We start from the raw sequence: 15,431 nt of genomic DNA, 5'->3' as shown, positions 1-15,431 counted from the left end.
TGGCAGAACAGGGTCCGAGTGGTCTAGCCGGGGTGGAAAGTTGGGGGGAAGGAACCGAGGTTGGGAGGAGGAGTTTTACAAGAGGCAGTGGACGGGAGGAGCTGGACACTTGGGGTGGGGGGGGGTGGGTACAGCTCTGGAGTATCATGTACGGTACTCTCTCAGAGGCTGGACGGTGTTGGTTGGGGGGGTGGGGAGCTGTGTAGATTAAGGGTGACTACGGGTAATCCCTGATTCCTTTTTGTCATTTGTTTATGTAAACATGCGGGTTGAGGTTTGGGGGTTGGTGGGCGGATGGGATCGTTATTATGGGGATTGACATATCTTGCTGATTATTGTTTATTGTTGATGGGAGTAAATGTGGGAGAAAATGTGAAAAAGGAGGAGAATAAAAAAATTAAAAAATAATAAAAGATTATTATTATGGATTGCATTTTTACTTTCCAAATGTCCTGTTATTATGTGCTTATTAATAATGGATTCTAACAATTTTCCAACGCCAGATGTGAAACTAACTGGTCTGTAGTTTCCTACTTTCTGCCTCACTCTCTTTTAGAATAAGAGCATTATATTAGCATTTTTCCAATCCACTGGAACCTTTCCCGCATCCAGGACATTTTGGAATATTATAACCGAAGGATCCACTATCTCCGCTGCCACTTCCTTTAACACCCTAGGATGTAGGCCATCAGGTCCTGGGGACTTGTCTGCCATCAATCCCAACAGTTTGTTCAGTACTGGTTCTCTATTGATGCTGATGGTTCTCAATACCTCCCTTTCTGTTACCTCGGCTTAAACTGTTACTATTGGGATGGTGCTAGTGTCCTCCACCGTGAAAACTGAGGCAAAATATTGATTTAGCGTCTCCGCCATTTGCATGTTCCTCACTATTAACTACCGGTCTCACCCTCTAAGGGATTGACATTCACTTTAAATTTCTGAAATCTGTGTTGATTATTTTGTTTTAGTGCATTTGCTAGTGATTTAATTCTGATCGAAGGAATGGCTGACGTGTGTGGTGTGCGTCCTTCCTCTTGGTTTTGTTGTTAGCTACAAGATGGCAATTGCAAAGCCAAAACAAACAAGATATATCTTGCAAGTATTTGTCAGCATGGGGAAATCATGCAGAGATCAAGACAAAGTCACCCACAGTCAGCTGAGTGTCGCATTATCTAGTTGTTTTTTCAGGCTTAGAATTTTTAAAGCTAACATTTCCCTTATTTCAGGTCACCCAAGGAAAGTGCCATTGATCCCTGAAGCAGAACAACAGAAAAACAGCCCACTGCAGTTCAGGCATAGACGACGCAGATCCCACATTTTACGTGAGTAGCACATCATCACGACTGGAGCATTTATTATGTAAAGCATAAAATAAATAGAGTATGCTGCCAGTGAGATAAATCCGTCAAACAGCATTGCGATGGAGTTTCAAGCAAAACAGTAGGACCGGGATACTGAATGGTGGAAGAGATTCCATTGGGATTATACAACAGGGATTAACAGCAGAGACTGTGCAGACTTCAAAGGAATTTTAGCAGTAGCACAGGCATTACAGATCCTAAATAGGAAGTGCAGGGTCAGTGTATGGATTAAACATGGATCACGGAGACAAAACAGGTTCAAATAAATGGCACAGGGACTTTAGATAAAAAGTGCAGGGATCATAGAGACAGTGCAAGAATCGTGAAGACTGTGCAGAGAGGTCGTAAAGACAGTGCCAGGATTGTAGAAACTGTGCAGGACCAGGATTGTAGAAACTGTGCAGGACCAGGATTGTAGAAACTGTGCAGGACCAGGATTGTAGAAACTGTGCAGGACCAGGATTGTAGAAACTGTGCAGGACCAGGATTGTAGAAACTGTGCAGGACCAGGATTGTAGAAACTGTGCAGGACCAGGATTGTAGAAACTGTGCAGGACCAGGATTGTAGAAACTGTGCAGGACCAGGATTGTAGAAACTGTGCAGGACCAGGATTGTAGAAACTGTGCAGGACCAGGATTGTAGAAACTGTGCAGGACCAGGATTGTAGAGACCTGGCGCTGGTTTAGCACAGTTGGCTAAATAGCTCAATTGTAACGCAGAACAAGGCAGCAGCACGGTTCAAATCCCGGACCGGCCTCCCCAAACAGGCGGCGGAATGTGGCGACTAGGGGCTTTTCATAGTAACGACATTGAAACCTACTTGTGACAATAAGCTATTATTATTATTACATTATTATTAGGAATCATAAAGTCAGCACAGGGATCATAGTGACAGTGCAGGGTTCGTAGAGACAGTGTAGGGATCATAGTGACAGTGCAGGGATCGTAGAAACAGCGCAGAGATCATAGAGACAGCACAGAGATCATAGAGACAGCGCAGAGATAGAGACAGCGCAGGGATAGAGACAGCGCAGAGATAGAGACAGCGCAGAGATAGAGACAGCACGGAGATAGAGACAGCGCAGACATAATAGACACAGCGCAGAGATCATAGACACAATGCAGAGATAGAGACAGCGCAGAGATAGAGACAGAGCAGAGATAGAGACAGCGCAGAGATAGAGACAGCGCAGAGATCATAGACACGGCGCAGAGATAGAGACAGCGCAGAGATAGAGACAGCGCAGAGATCATAGACACAGCGCAGAGATAAACACAGCGCAGAGATAGAGACAGCGCAGAGATAGAGACAGCGCAGACATAATAGACACAGCGCAGAGATAGAGACAGCGCAGAGATAGAGACAGCGCAGAGATAGACACAGCGCAGAGATCATAGACACGGCGCAGAGATAGAGACAGTGCAGAGATAGACACAGCGCAGAGATAGACACAGCGCAGAGATCATAGACACGGCGCAGAGATAGAGACAGTGCAGAGATCATAGACACGGCGCAGAGATAGAGACAGCGCAGAGATAGAGACAGCGCAGAGATAGAGACAGTGCAGAGATCATAGACACGGCGCAGAGATAGAGACAGCGCAGAGATAAACACAGCGCAGAGATAGAGACAGCGCAGAGATAGAGACAGCGCAGACATAATAGACACAGCGCAGAGATCATAGACACAATGCAGAGATAGAGACAGCGCAGAGATAGAGACAGCACGGAGATAGAGACAGCGCAGACATAATAGACACAGCGCAGAGATCATAGACACAATGCAGAGATAGAGACAGCGCAGAGATAGAGACAGAGCAGAGATAGAGACAGCGCAGAGATAGAGACAGTGCAGAGATCATAGACACGGCGCAGAGATAGAGACAGCGCAGAGATAGAGACAGCGCAGAGATCATAGACACAGCGCAGAGATAAACACAGCGCAGAGATAGAGACAGCGCAGAGATAGAGACAGCGCAGACATAATAGACACAGCGCAGAGATAGAGACAGCGCAGAGATAGACACAGCGCAGAGATCATAGACACGGCGCAGAGATAGAGACAGTGCAGAGATAGACACAGCGCAGAGATAGACACAGCGCAGAGATCATAGACACGGCGCAGAGATAGAGACAGTGCAGAGATAGAGACAGCGCAGAGATAGAGACAGTGCAGAGATCATAGACACGGCGCAGAGATAGAGACAGCGCAGAGATAAACACAGCGCAGAGATAGAGACAGCGCAGAGATAGAGACAGCGCAGACATAATAGACACAGCGCAGAGATAGAGACAGCGCAGAGATAGACACAGCGCAGAGATAGAGACAGCGCAGAGATAGAGACAGCGCAGAGATAGAGACGGCGCAGAGATCATAGACACGGCGCAGAGATAGAGACAGCGCAGAGATAGAGACAGCGCAGAGATCATAGAGACAGCATAGAGATCATCGACACAGCACAGATATAGAGACAGCGCAGAGATAGACACAGCGCAGAGATAGAGACAGCGCAGAGATCATAGAGGCAGCACAGAGATCATAGACACAGCGCAGAGATAGAGACAGCGCAGAGATAGACACAGCGCAGAGATAGAGACAGCGCAGAGATAGAGACAGCGCAGCCATAATAGACACAGCGCAGAGATAGACAGCGCAGAGATAGAGACAGCGCAGAGATCATAGAGGCAGCACAGAGATCATAGACACAGCGCAGAGATAGAGACAGCGCAGAGATAGACACAGTGCAGAGATAGAGACAGTGCAGAGATAGAGACAGCGCAGAGATAGAGACACAGCGCAGAGATAGACACAGCGCACAGATAGAGACAGCGCAGAGATCATAGAGACAGCGCAGAGACCATAGACACAGCGCAGAGATAGAGACAGCGCAGAGATGGAGACAGCGCAGAGATGGAGACAGCGCAGAGATAGAGACAGCGCAGAGATGGAGACACAGTGCAGAGATCATAGAGACAGCGCAGAGATCATAGAGACAGCGCAGAGATAGAGACAGCGCAGAGATGGAGACAGCGCAGAGATGGAGACAGCGCAGAGATGGAGACAGCGCAGAGATGGAGACAGCGCAGAGATGGAGACAGCGCAGAGATGGAGACAGCGCAGAGATGGAGACAGCGCAGAGATAGGGACACAGCGCTGAGATCATAGAGACAGCGCAGAGTTCATAGACACAGCGCAGAGATAGAGACAGCGCAGAGATCATAGAGACAGCGCAGAGATCATAGAGACAGCGCAGAGATCATAGACACAGCGCAGAGATAGAGACAGCGCAGAGATAGAGACAGCGCAGAGATAGAGACAGCGCAGAGATAGAGACAGCGCAGAGATAGAGACAGCGCAGAGATAGAGACAGCGCAGAGATAGAGACAGCGCAGAGATAGAGACAGCGCAGAGATAGAGACAGCGCAGAGATAGAGACAGCGCAGAGATAGACAGCGCAGAGATAGAGACAGCGCAGAGATAGAGACAGCGCAGAGATAGAGACAGCGCAGAGATAGAGACAACGCAGAGATAGAGACAGCGCAGAGATAGAGACAGCGCAGAGATAGAGATAGAGACAGCGCAGAAATTGAGATAGAGACAGCGCAGAGATAGAGACAGCGCAGAGATAGAGACAGCGCAGAGATAGACACAGCACAGAGATAGACACAGCACAGAGATAGAGACAGCGCAGAGATAGAGACAGCGCAGACATAATAGACACAGCGCGGAGATCATAGACACAGCGCAGAGATCATAGAGACAGAGCAGAGATAGAGACAGCGCAGAGATAGACAGTGCAGAGATCATAGACACGGCACAGAGATAGAGACAGCATAGAGATAGAGACAGCGCAGAGATAGAGACATCGCAGAGATAGAGACATCGCAGAGATAGAGACAGCGCAGAGATAGAGACAGAGCGCAGAGATAGAGACAGCGCAGAGATCATAGACACAGAGCAGAGATAGAGACAACGCAGAGATCATAGAGACAGCGCAGAGATCATAGAGACAGCGCAGAGATAGAGACATTGCAGAGATCATAGACACAGAGCAGAGATAGAGACAGCGCAGAGAACGTAGAGACAGCACAGAGATCATAGAGACTGCGCAGAGATCATAGAGACAGCGCAGAGATAGAGACAGCGCAGAGATAGCGACAGCGCAGAGATAGAGACATCGCAGAGATAGAGACAGCGCAGAGATCATAGCCACAGCGCAGAGATCATAGAGACAGCGCAGAGATAGCGACAGCGCAGAGATAGAGACATCGCAGAGATAGAGACAGCGCAGAGATCATAGACACAGCACAGAGATAGAGACAGCGCAGAGATAGAGACAGCGCAGAGATAGAGACAGCGCAGAGATCAGAGACACAGCGCAGATATAGAAACAGCGCAGAGATCATAGACACAGCGCAGATATAGAGACAGCGCAGAGATCATAGACACAGCGCAGATATAGAGACAGCGCAGAGATAGAGACAGCGCAGAGATAGAGACAGCGCAGAGATAGAGACAGCGCAGAGATAGAGACAGCGCAGAGAGAGACACAGCGCAGATATAGAGACAGCGCAGAGATAGAGACAGCGCAGAGATAGAGACAGCGCAGAGATAAAGACAGCGCAGAGATAGAGACAGCGCAGAGATAGAGACAGCGCAGAGAGAGACACAGCGCAGATATAGAGACAGCGCAGAGATAGAGACAGCACAGAGATAGAGACAGCGCAGAGATCATAGAGACAGCGCAGAGATAGAGACAGCGCAGAGATCATAGAGACAGCGCAGAGATAGAGACAGTGCAGAGATGAAATGAAATAAAATGAAAATCGCTTATTGTCACGAGTAGGCTTCAATGAAGTTACTGTGAAAAGCCCCTAGTCGCCACATTCCGGCGCCTGTTCGGGGAGGCTGGTACGGGAATTGAACTGTGCTGCTGGCCTGCTTGGTCTGCTTTAAAAGCCAGCGATTTAGCCCAGTGTGCTAACCAACCCTAGAGACAGCGCAGACATAGAGACAGCGCAGAGATCATCGAGAAAGCGCAGAGATAGACACAGTGCAGACATAGAGACACAGCGCAGAGATAGAGACAGTGCAGAGATAGAGACAGCGCAGACATAGAGACAGCGCAGAGATCATCGAGAAAGCGCAGAGATAGACACAGTGCAGACATAGAGACACAGCGCAGAGATAGACACAGCGCAGAGATAGAGACAGCGCAGAGATAGACACAGCACAGAGATAGAGACACAGTGCAGAGATAGAGACAGCGCAGAGATAGAGACAGCGCAGAGATCATAGACACAGCGCAGAGATAGACACAGCGCAGAGATAGACACAGCACAGAGATAGAGACAGCGCAGAGATAGAGACAGCGCAGAGATAGAGACAGCGCAGAGATAGAGACACAGCGCAGAGATCATAGGGACAGCGCAGAGACCATAGACACAGCGCAGAGATAGAGACAGCGCAGAGATAGAGACAGCACAGAGATAGAGACAGCGCAGAGATAGAGACAGCACAGAGATAGACACAGCGCAGAGATAGAGACAGCGCAGAGATAGAGACAGCACAGAGATAGAGACAGCGCAGAGATAGAGACAGCGCAGAGATAGAGACAGCACAGAGATAGAGACAGCGCAGAGATAGAGACAGCGCAGAGATAGAGACAGCGCAGAGATAGAGACAGCGCAGAGATAGAGACAGCACAGAGATAGAGACAGCGCAGAGATAGAGACAGCGCAGAGATAGAGACAGCGCAGAGATAGAGACAGCACAGAGATAGACACAGCGCAGAGATAGAGACAGCGCAGAGATAGAGACAGCACAGAGATAGAGACAGCGCAGAGATAGAGACAGCGCAGAGATAGAGACAGCACAGAGATAGAGACAGCGCAGAGATAGAGACAGCGCAGAGATAGAGACAGCGCAGAGATAGAGACACAGTGCAGAGATCATAGACACAGCACAGAGATCATAGACACAGCGCAGAGATAGAGACAGCACAGAGATAGAGACACAGTGCAGAGATCATAGACACAGCACAGAGATAGAGACAGCGCAGAGATAGAGACAGCGCAGAGATAGAGACAGCGCAGAGATAGAGACAGCGCAGAGATAGAGACAGCGCAGAGATGGAGACAGCGCAGAGATGGAGACAGCGCAGAGATGGAGACAGCGCAGAGATGGAGACAGCGCAGAGATGGAGACAGCGCAGAGATGGAGACAGCGCAGAGATGGAGACAGCGCAGAGATAGGGACACAGCGCTGAGATCATAGAGACAGCGCAGAGTTCATAGACACAGCGCAGAGATAGAGACAGCGCAGAGATCATAGAGACAGCGCAGAGATCATAGAGACAGCGCAGAGATAGAGACAGCGCAGAGATAGAGACAGCGCAGAGATAGAGACAGCGCAGAGATAGAGACAGCGCAGAGATAGAGACAGCGCAGAGATAGAGACAGCGCAGAGATAGAGATAGAGACAGCACAGAGATAGAGATAGAGACAACGCAGAGATAGAGACAGCGCAGAGATAGAGACAGCGCAGAGATAGAGACAGCGCAGAGATAGAGACAGCGCAGAGATAGACACAGCACAGAGATAGACACAGCACAGAGATAGAGACAGCACAGACATAATAGACACAGCGCGGAGATCATAGACACAGCGCAGAGATCATAGAGACAGAGCAGAGATAGAGACAGCGCAGAGATAGACAGTGCAGAGATCATAGACACGGCACAGAGATAGAGACAGCATAGAGATAGAGACAGCGCAGAGATAGAGACAGCGCAGAGATAGAGACATCGCAGAGATAGAGACATCGCAGAGATAGAGACAGCGCAGAGATAGAGACAGAGCGCAGAGATAGAGACAGCGCAGAGATCATAGACACAGAGCAGAGATAGAGACAACGCAGAGATCATAGAGACAGCGCAGAGATAGAGACAACGCAGAGATCATAGACACAGAGCAGAGATAGAGACAGCGCAGAGATCATAGAGACACAGCGCAGAGATAGAGACAGCGCAGAGATAGAGACAGCGCAGAGATCATAGAGGCAGCGCAGAGATCATAGACACAGAGCAGAGATAGAGACAGCGCAGAGAACGTAGAGACAGCACAGAGATCATAGAGACTGCGCAGAGATCATAGAGACAGCGCAGAGATAGAGACAGCGCAGAGATAGCGAAAGCGCAGAGATAGAGACATCGCAGAGATAGAGACAGCGCAGAGATCATAGCCACAGCGCAGAGATCATAGAGACAGTGCAGAGATAGAGGCAGCGCAGAGATCATAGAGACAGCATAGAGATCATAGACACAGCACAGATATAGAGACAGCGCAGAGATAGAGACAGCGCAGAGATAGACACAGCGCAGAGATAGAGACAGCGCAGAGATAAAGACAGCGCAGAGATAGACACAGCGCAGAGATAGAGACAGCGCAGAGATAGACACAGCGCAGAGATAGAGACAGCACAGAGATAGAGACAGCGCAGAGATAGAGACAGCGCAGAGATCATAGAGGCAGCACAGAGAACATAGAGATAGAGACAGCGCAGAGATCATAGAGACAGCGCAGAGATCATAGACACAGCGCAGAGATCATAGAGACAGCGCAGAGATAGAGACAGCGCAGAGATAGAGACAGCGCAGAGATAGAGACAGCGCAGAGATAGAGACAGCGCAGAGATAGACACAGCGCAGAGATAGAGACAGCGCAGAGATAGACACAGTGCAGAGATAGAGACAGCGCAGAGATAGAGACAGCGCAGAGATAGAGACAGCGCAGAGATGGAGACAGCGCAGAGATCATAGAGACAGCACAGAGATCATAGAGACAGCGCAGAGATAGAGACAGCGCAGAGATCATAGAGACAGCACAGAGATCATAGAGACAGCACAGAGATCATAGAGACAGCACAGAGGTCATAGAGACAGCGCAGAGATAGAGACAGCGCAGAGATGAAATGAAATAAAATGAAAATCGCTTATTGTCACGAATAGGCTTCAATGAAGTTACTGTGAAAAGCCCCTAGTCGCCACATTCCGGCGCCTGTTCGGGGAGGCTGGTACGGGAATTGAACTGTGCTGCTGGCCTGCTTGGTCTGCTTTAAAAGCCAGCGATTTAGCCCAGTGTGCTAACCAGCCCTAGAGACAGCGCAGACATAGAGACAGCGCAGAGATCATCGAGAAAGCGCAGAGATAGACACAGTGCAGAGATAGAGACACAGCGCAGAGATCATAGACACATTGCAGAGATCGTAGACACAGCGCAGAGATAGAGACAGCGCAGAGATAGAGACAGCGCAGAGATAGAGACAGCGCAGAGATAGACACAGCGCAGAGATAGACACAGCGCAGAGATAGACACAGCACAGAGATAGAGACACAGCGCAGAGATCATAGACACATCGCAGAGATGATAGACACAGCGCAGAGATAGACACAGCGCAGAGATAGACACAGCGCAGAGATAGAGACAGCGCAGAGATCATAGACACAGCACAGAGATAGAGACACAGTGCAGAGATCATGGAGACAGCACAGAGATCATAGGGACAGCACAGAGACCATAGACACAGCGCAGAGATAGAGACAGCGCAGAGATGGAGACAGCGCAGAGATGGAGACAGCGCAGAGATGGAGACAGCGCAGAGATGGAGACAGCGCAGAGATGGAGACAGCGCAGAGATGGAGACAGCGCAGAGATAGGGACACAGCGCTGAGATCATAGAGACAGCGCAGAGTTCATAGACACAGCGCAGAGATAGAGACAGCGCAGAGATCATAGAGACAGCGCAGAGATAGGGACACAGCGCTGAGATCATAGAGACAGCGCAGAGTTCATAGACACAGCGCAGAGATAGAGACAGCGCAGAGATCATAGACACAGCGCAGAGATCATAGACACAGCGCAGAGATAGAGACAGCGCAGAGATAGAGACAGCGCAGAGATAGAGACAGCGCAGAGATAGAGACAGCGCAGAGATAGAGACAGCGCAGAGATAGAGACAGCGCAGAGATAGAGATATCAGAGACAGCGCAGAGATAGAGATAGAGACAACGCAGAGATAGAGACAGCGCAGAGATAGAGACAGCGCAGAGATAGAGATAGAGACAGCGCAGAAATTGAGATAGAGACAGCGCAGAGATAGAGACAGCGCAGAGATAGAGACAGCGCAGAGATAGAGACAGCGCAGAGATAGACACAGCACAGAGATAGAGACAGCGCAGACATAATAGGCACAGCGCAGAGATCATAGACACAGCGCAGAGATCATAGAGACAGAGCAGAGATAGAGACAGCGCAGAGATAGACAGTGCAGAGATCATAGACACGGCACAGAGATAGAGACAGCATAGAGATAGAGACAGCGCAGAGATAGAGACATCGCAGAGATAGAGACAGCGCAGAGATAGAGACAGAGCGCAGAGATAGAGACAGCGCAGAGATCATACACACAGAGCAGAGATAGAGACAACGCAGAGATCATAGAGACAGCGCAGAGATCATAGAGACAGCGCAGAGATAGAGACATTGCAGAGATCATAGACACAGAGCAGAGATAGAGACAGCGCAGAGATCATAGAGACAGCGCAGAGATCATAGACACAGAGCAGAGATAGAGACATTGCAGAGATCATAGACACAGCGCAGAGATAGAGACAGCGCAAAGAACGTAGAGACAGCACAGAGATCATAGAGACTGCGCAGAGATCATAGAGACAGTGCAGAGATAGAGACAGCGCAGAGATAGCGACAGCGCAGAGTTAGAGACAACGCAGAGATAGAGACAGCGCAGAGATCATAGCCACAGCGCAGATATCATAGAGACAGTGCAGAGATAGAGACAGCGCAGAGAAAGAGACAGCGCAGAGATAGAGACAGCGCAGAGATAGACACAGCGCAGAGATAGAGACAGCGCAGAGATAGAGACAGCGCAGAGATAGAGACAGCGCAGAGATCATAGACACGGCGCAGAGATAGAGACAGCGCAGAGATAGAGACAGCGCAGAGATCATAGAGACAGCATAGAGATCATCGACACAGCACAGATATAGAGACAGCGCAGAGATAGAGACAGCGCAGAGATAGACACAGCGCAGAGATAGAGACAGCGCAGAGATAGAGACAGCGCAGAGATAGACACAGCGCAGAGATAGAGACAGCGCAGAGATAGACACAGCGCAGAGATAGAGACAGCGCAGAGATAGAGACAGCGCAGAGATAGAGACAGCGCAGAGATCATAGAGGCAGCACAGAGATCATAGACACAGCGCAGAGATAGAGACAGCGCAGAGATAGACACAGCGCAGAGATAGAGACAGCGCAGCCATAATAGACACAGCGCAGAGATCATAGACACAGCGCAGAGATAGAGACAGCGCAGAGATAGACACAGCGCAGAGATAGAGACAGCGCAGAGATAGAGACAGCGCAGAGATAGACACAGCGCAGAGATGGAGACAGCGCAGAGATCATAGAGACAGCACAGAGACCATAGAGACAGCACAGAGATCATAGAGACAGCGCAGAGATAGAGACAGCGCAGAGATCATAGAGACAGCACAGAGATCATAGAGACAGCACAGAGATCATAGAGACAGCACAGAGGTCATAGAGACAGCGCAGAGATAGAGACAGCGCAGAGATGAAATGAAATAAAATGAAAATCGCTTATTGTCACGAATAGGCTTCAATGAAGTTACTGTGAAAAGCCCCTAGTCGCCACATTCCGGCGCCTGTTCAGGAAGGCTGGTACGGGAATTGAACTGTGCTGCTGGCCTGCTTGGTCTGCTTTAAAAGCCAGCGATTTAGCCCAGTGTGCTAACCAGCCCTAGAGACAGCGCAGAGATAGAGACAGCGCAGAGATCATCGAGAAAGCGCAGAGATAGACACAGTGCAGAGATAGAGACACAGCGCAGAGATCATAGACACATTGCAGAGATCGTAGACACAGCGCAGAGATAGAGACAGCGCAGAGATAGAGACAGCGCAGAGATAGAGACAGCGCAGAGATCATAGAGACAGCGCAGAGATCATAGCCACAGCGCAGAGATAGAGACAGCGCAGAGATAGAGACAGCGCAGAGATCATAGAGACAGCGCAGAGATCATAGACACAGCGCAGAGATAGACACAGCGCAGAGATAGAGACAGCGCAGAGATAGACACATCGCAGAGATGATAGACACAGCGCAGAGATAGACACAGCGCAGAGATAGACACAGCGCAGAGATAGAGACAGCGCAGAGATAGAGACAGCGCAGAGATAGACAGCGCAGAGATCATAGACACAGCACAGAGATCATAGACACAGCGCAGAGATAGACACAGCGCAGAGATAGAGACAGCACAGAGATCATTGACACAGCACAGAGATAGAGACACAGCGCAGAGACCATAGACACAGCGCAGAGATAGAGACAGCGCAGAGATCATTGACACAGCACAGAGATAGAGACACAGCGCAGAGATAGAGGCAGCGCAGAGATCATAGACACAGCGCAGAGACCATAGACACAGCGCAGAGATAGAGACAGCGCAGAGATGGAGACAGCGCAGAGATGGAGACAGCGCAGAGATGGAGACAGCGCAGAGATGGAGACAGCGCAGAGATGGAGACAGCACAGAGATAGGGATACAGCGCTGAGATCATAGAGACAGCGCAGAGTTCATAGACACAGCGCAGAGATAGAGACAGCGCAGAGATCATAGAGACAGCGCAGAGATAGACACAGCGCAGAGATAGAGACAGCGCAGAGATAGAGACAGCGCAGAGATAGAGACAGCGCAGAGATAGAGATATCAGAGACAGCGCAGAGATAGAGTTAGAGACAACGCAGAGATCGAGACAGCGCAGAGATAGAGACAGCGCAGAGATAGAGATAGAGACAACGCAGAAATTGAGATAGAGACAGCGCAGAGATAGAGACAGCGCAGAGATAGAGATAGCGCAGAGATAGAGACAGCGCAGAGATAGACACAGCACAGAGATAGAGACAGCGCAGACATAATAGGCACAGCGCAGAGATCATAGACACAGCGCAGAGATCATAGAGACAGAGCAGAGATAGAGACAGCGCAGAGATAGACAGTGCAGAGATCATAGACACGGCACAGAGATAGAGACAGCATAGAGATAGAGACAGCGCAGAGATAGAGACATCGCAGAGATAGAGACAGCGCAGAGATAGACACAGCGCAGAGATAGAGACAGCATAGAGATAGAGACAGCGCAGAGATAGAGACAGCGCAGAGATAGAGACATCGCAGAGATAGAGACAGCGCAGAGATAGAGACAGAGCGCAGAGATAGAGACAGCGCAGAGATCATAGACACAGAGCAGAGATAGAGACAACGCAGAGATCATAGAGACAGCGCAGAGATCATAGAGACAGCGCAGAGATAGAGACATTGCAGAGATCATAGACACAGCGCAGAGATAGAGACAGCGCAGAGATCATAGACACAGCGCAGAGATAGAGACAGCGCAGAGAACGTAGAGACAGCACAGAGATCATAGAGACTGCGCAGAGATCATAGAGACAGTGCAGAGATAGAGACAGCGCAGAGATAGCGACAGCGCAGAGATAGCGACAGCGCAGAGATAGAGACAACGCAGAGATAGAGACAGCGCAGAGATCATAGCCACAGCGCAGAGATCATAGAGACAGTGCAGAGATAGAGATAGCGCAGAGATCATAGACACAGCGCAGAGATCACAGAGACAGCGCAGAGATAGAGACAGCGCAGAGATAGAGACAGCGCAGAGATAGACACAGCGCAGAGATAGAGACAGCGCAGAGATAGACACAGCGCAGAGATAGACACAGCGCAGAGATAGAGACAGCGCAGAGATAGAGACAGCGCAGACATAATAGACACAGCGCGGAGATCATAGACACAGCGCAGAGATCATAGAGACAGAGCAGAGATAGAGACAGCGCAGAGATAGACAGTGCAGAGATCATAGACACGGCACAGAGATAGAGACAGCATAGAGATAGAGACAGCGCAGAGATAGAGACATCGCAGAGATAGAGACATCGCAGAGATAGAGACAGCGCAGAGATAGAGACAGAGCGCAGAGATAGAGACAGCGCAGAGATCATAGACACAGAGCAGAGATAGAGACAACGCAGAGATCATAGAGACAGCGCAGAGATCATAGAGACAGCGCAGAGATAGAGACATTGCAGAGATCATAGACACAGAGCAGAGATAGAGACAGCGCAGAGAACGTAGAGACAGCACAGAGATCATAGAGACTGCGCAGAGATCATAGAGACAGCGCAGAGATAGAGACAGCGCAGAGATAGCGACAGCGCAGAGATAGAGACATCGCAGAGATAGAGACAGCGCAGAGATCATAGCCACAGCGCAGAGATCATAGAGACAGCGCAGAGATAGAGACAGCGCAGAGAACGTAGAGACAGCACAGAGATCATAGAGACTGCGCAGAGATCATAGAGACAGCGCAGAGATAGAGACAGCGCAGAGATAGCGACAGCGCAGAGATAGAGACAGCGCAGAGATAGAGACAGCGCAGAGATAGAGACAGCGCAGAGATAGAGACAGCGCAGAGATAGAGACAGCGCAGAGATAGAGACAGCGCAGAGATAGAGACAGCGCAGAGATCATAGACACAGCACAGAGATAGAGACAGCGCAGAGATAGAGACAGCGCAGAGATAGAGACAGCGCAGAGATCATAGACACAGCGCAGATATAGAAACAGCGCAGAGATCATAGACACAGCGCAGATATAGAGACAGCGCAGAGATCATAGACACAGCGCAGATATAGAGACAGCGCAGAGATAGAGACAGCGCAGAGATAGAGACAGCGCAGAGATAGAGACAGCGCAGAGATAGAGACAGCGCAGAGAGAGACACAGCGCAGATATAGAGACAGCGCAGAGATAGAGACAGCGCAGAGATAGAGACAGCGCAGAGATAAAGACAGCGCAGAGATAGAGACAGCGCAGAGATAGAGACAGCGCAGAGATAGAGACAGCGCAGAGAGAGACACAGCGCAGATATAGAGACAGCGCAGAGATAGA

The 15,431-nt window shown here is 49.8% G+C and overlaps 1 protein-coding gene across 3 annotated transcripts in view; it reads left to right on the top strand.

Moving 5' to 3' along the window:
* Window positions 1–15,431, top strand: part of LOC140403122 (uncharacterized) — a 164,501-nt gene that overhangs the window by 36,099 nt on the left and 112,971 nt on the right. For all 3 annotated transcript variants that reach the window (XM_072490766.1, XM_072490765.1, XM_072490764.1), the window contains exon 3: window positions 1,227–1,322. In XM_072490766.1, the coding sequence (XP_072346867.1) occupies window positions 1,227–1,322 (96 nt within the window). The remainder of the gene's footprint in view (window positions 1–1,226; window positions 1,323–15,431) is intronic.

Source organism: Scyliorhinus torazame, chromosome 27 (genome assembly GCF_047496885.1).
Source record: "Scyliorhinus torazame isolate Kashiwa2021f chromosome 27, sScyTor2.1, whole genome shotgun sequence".
Lineage (NCBI taxonomy): Eukaryota > Metazoa > Chordata > Chondrichthyes > Carcharhiniformes > Scyliorhinidae > Scyliorhinus > Scyliorhinus torazame.
Note: the sequence above shows the minus strand (reverse complement) of the source record. Positions and strands in the feature narration are given on the sequence as shown.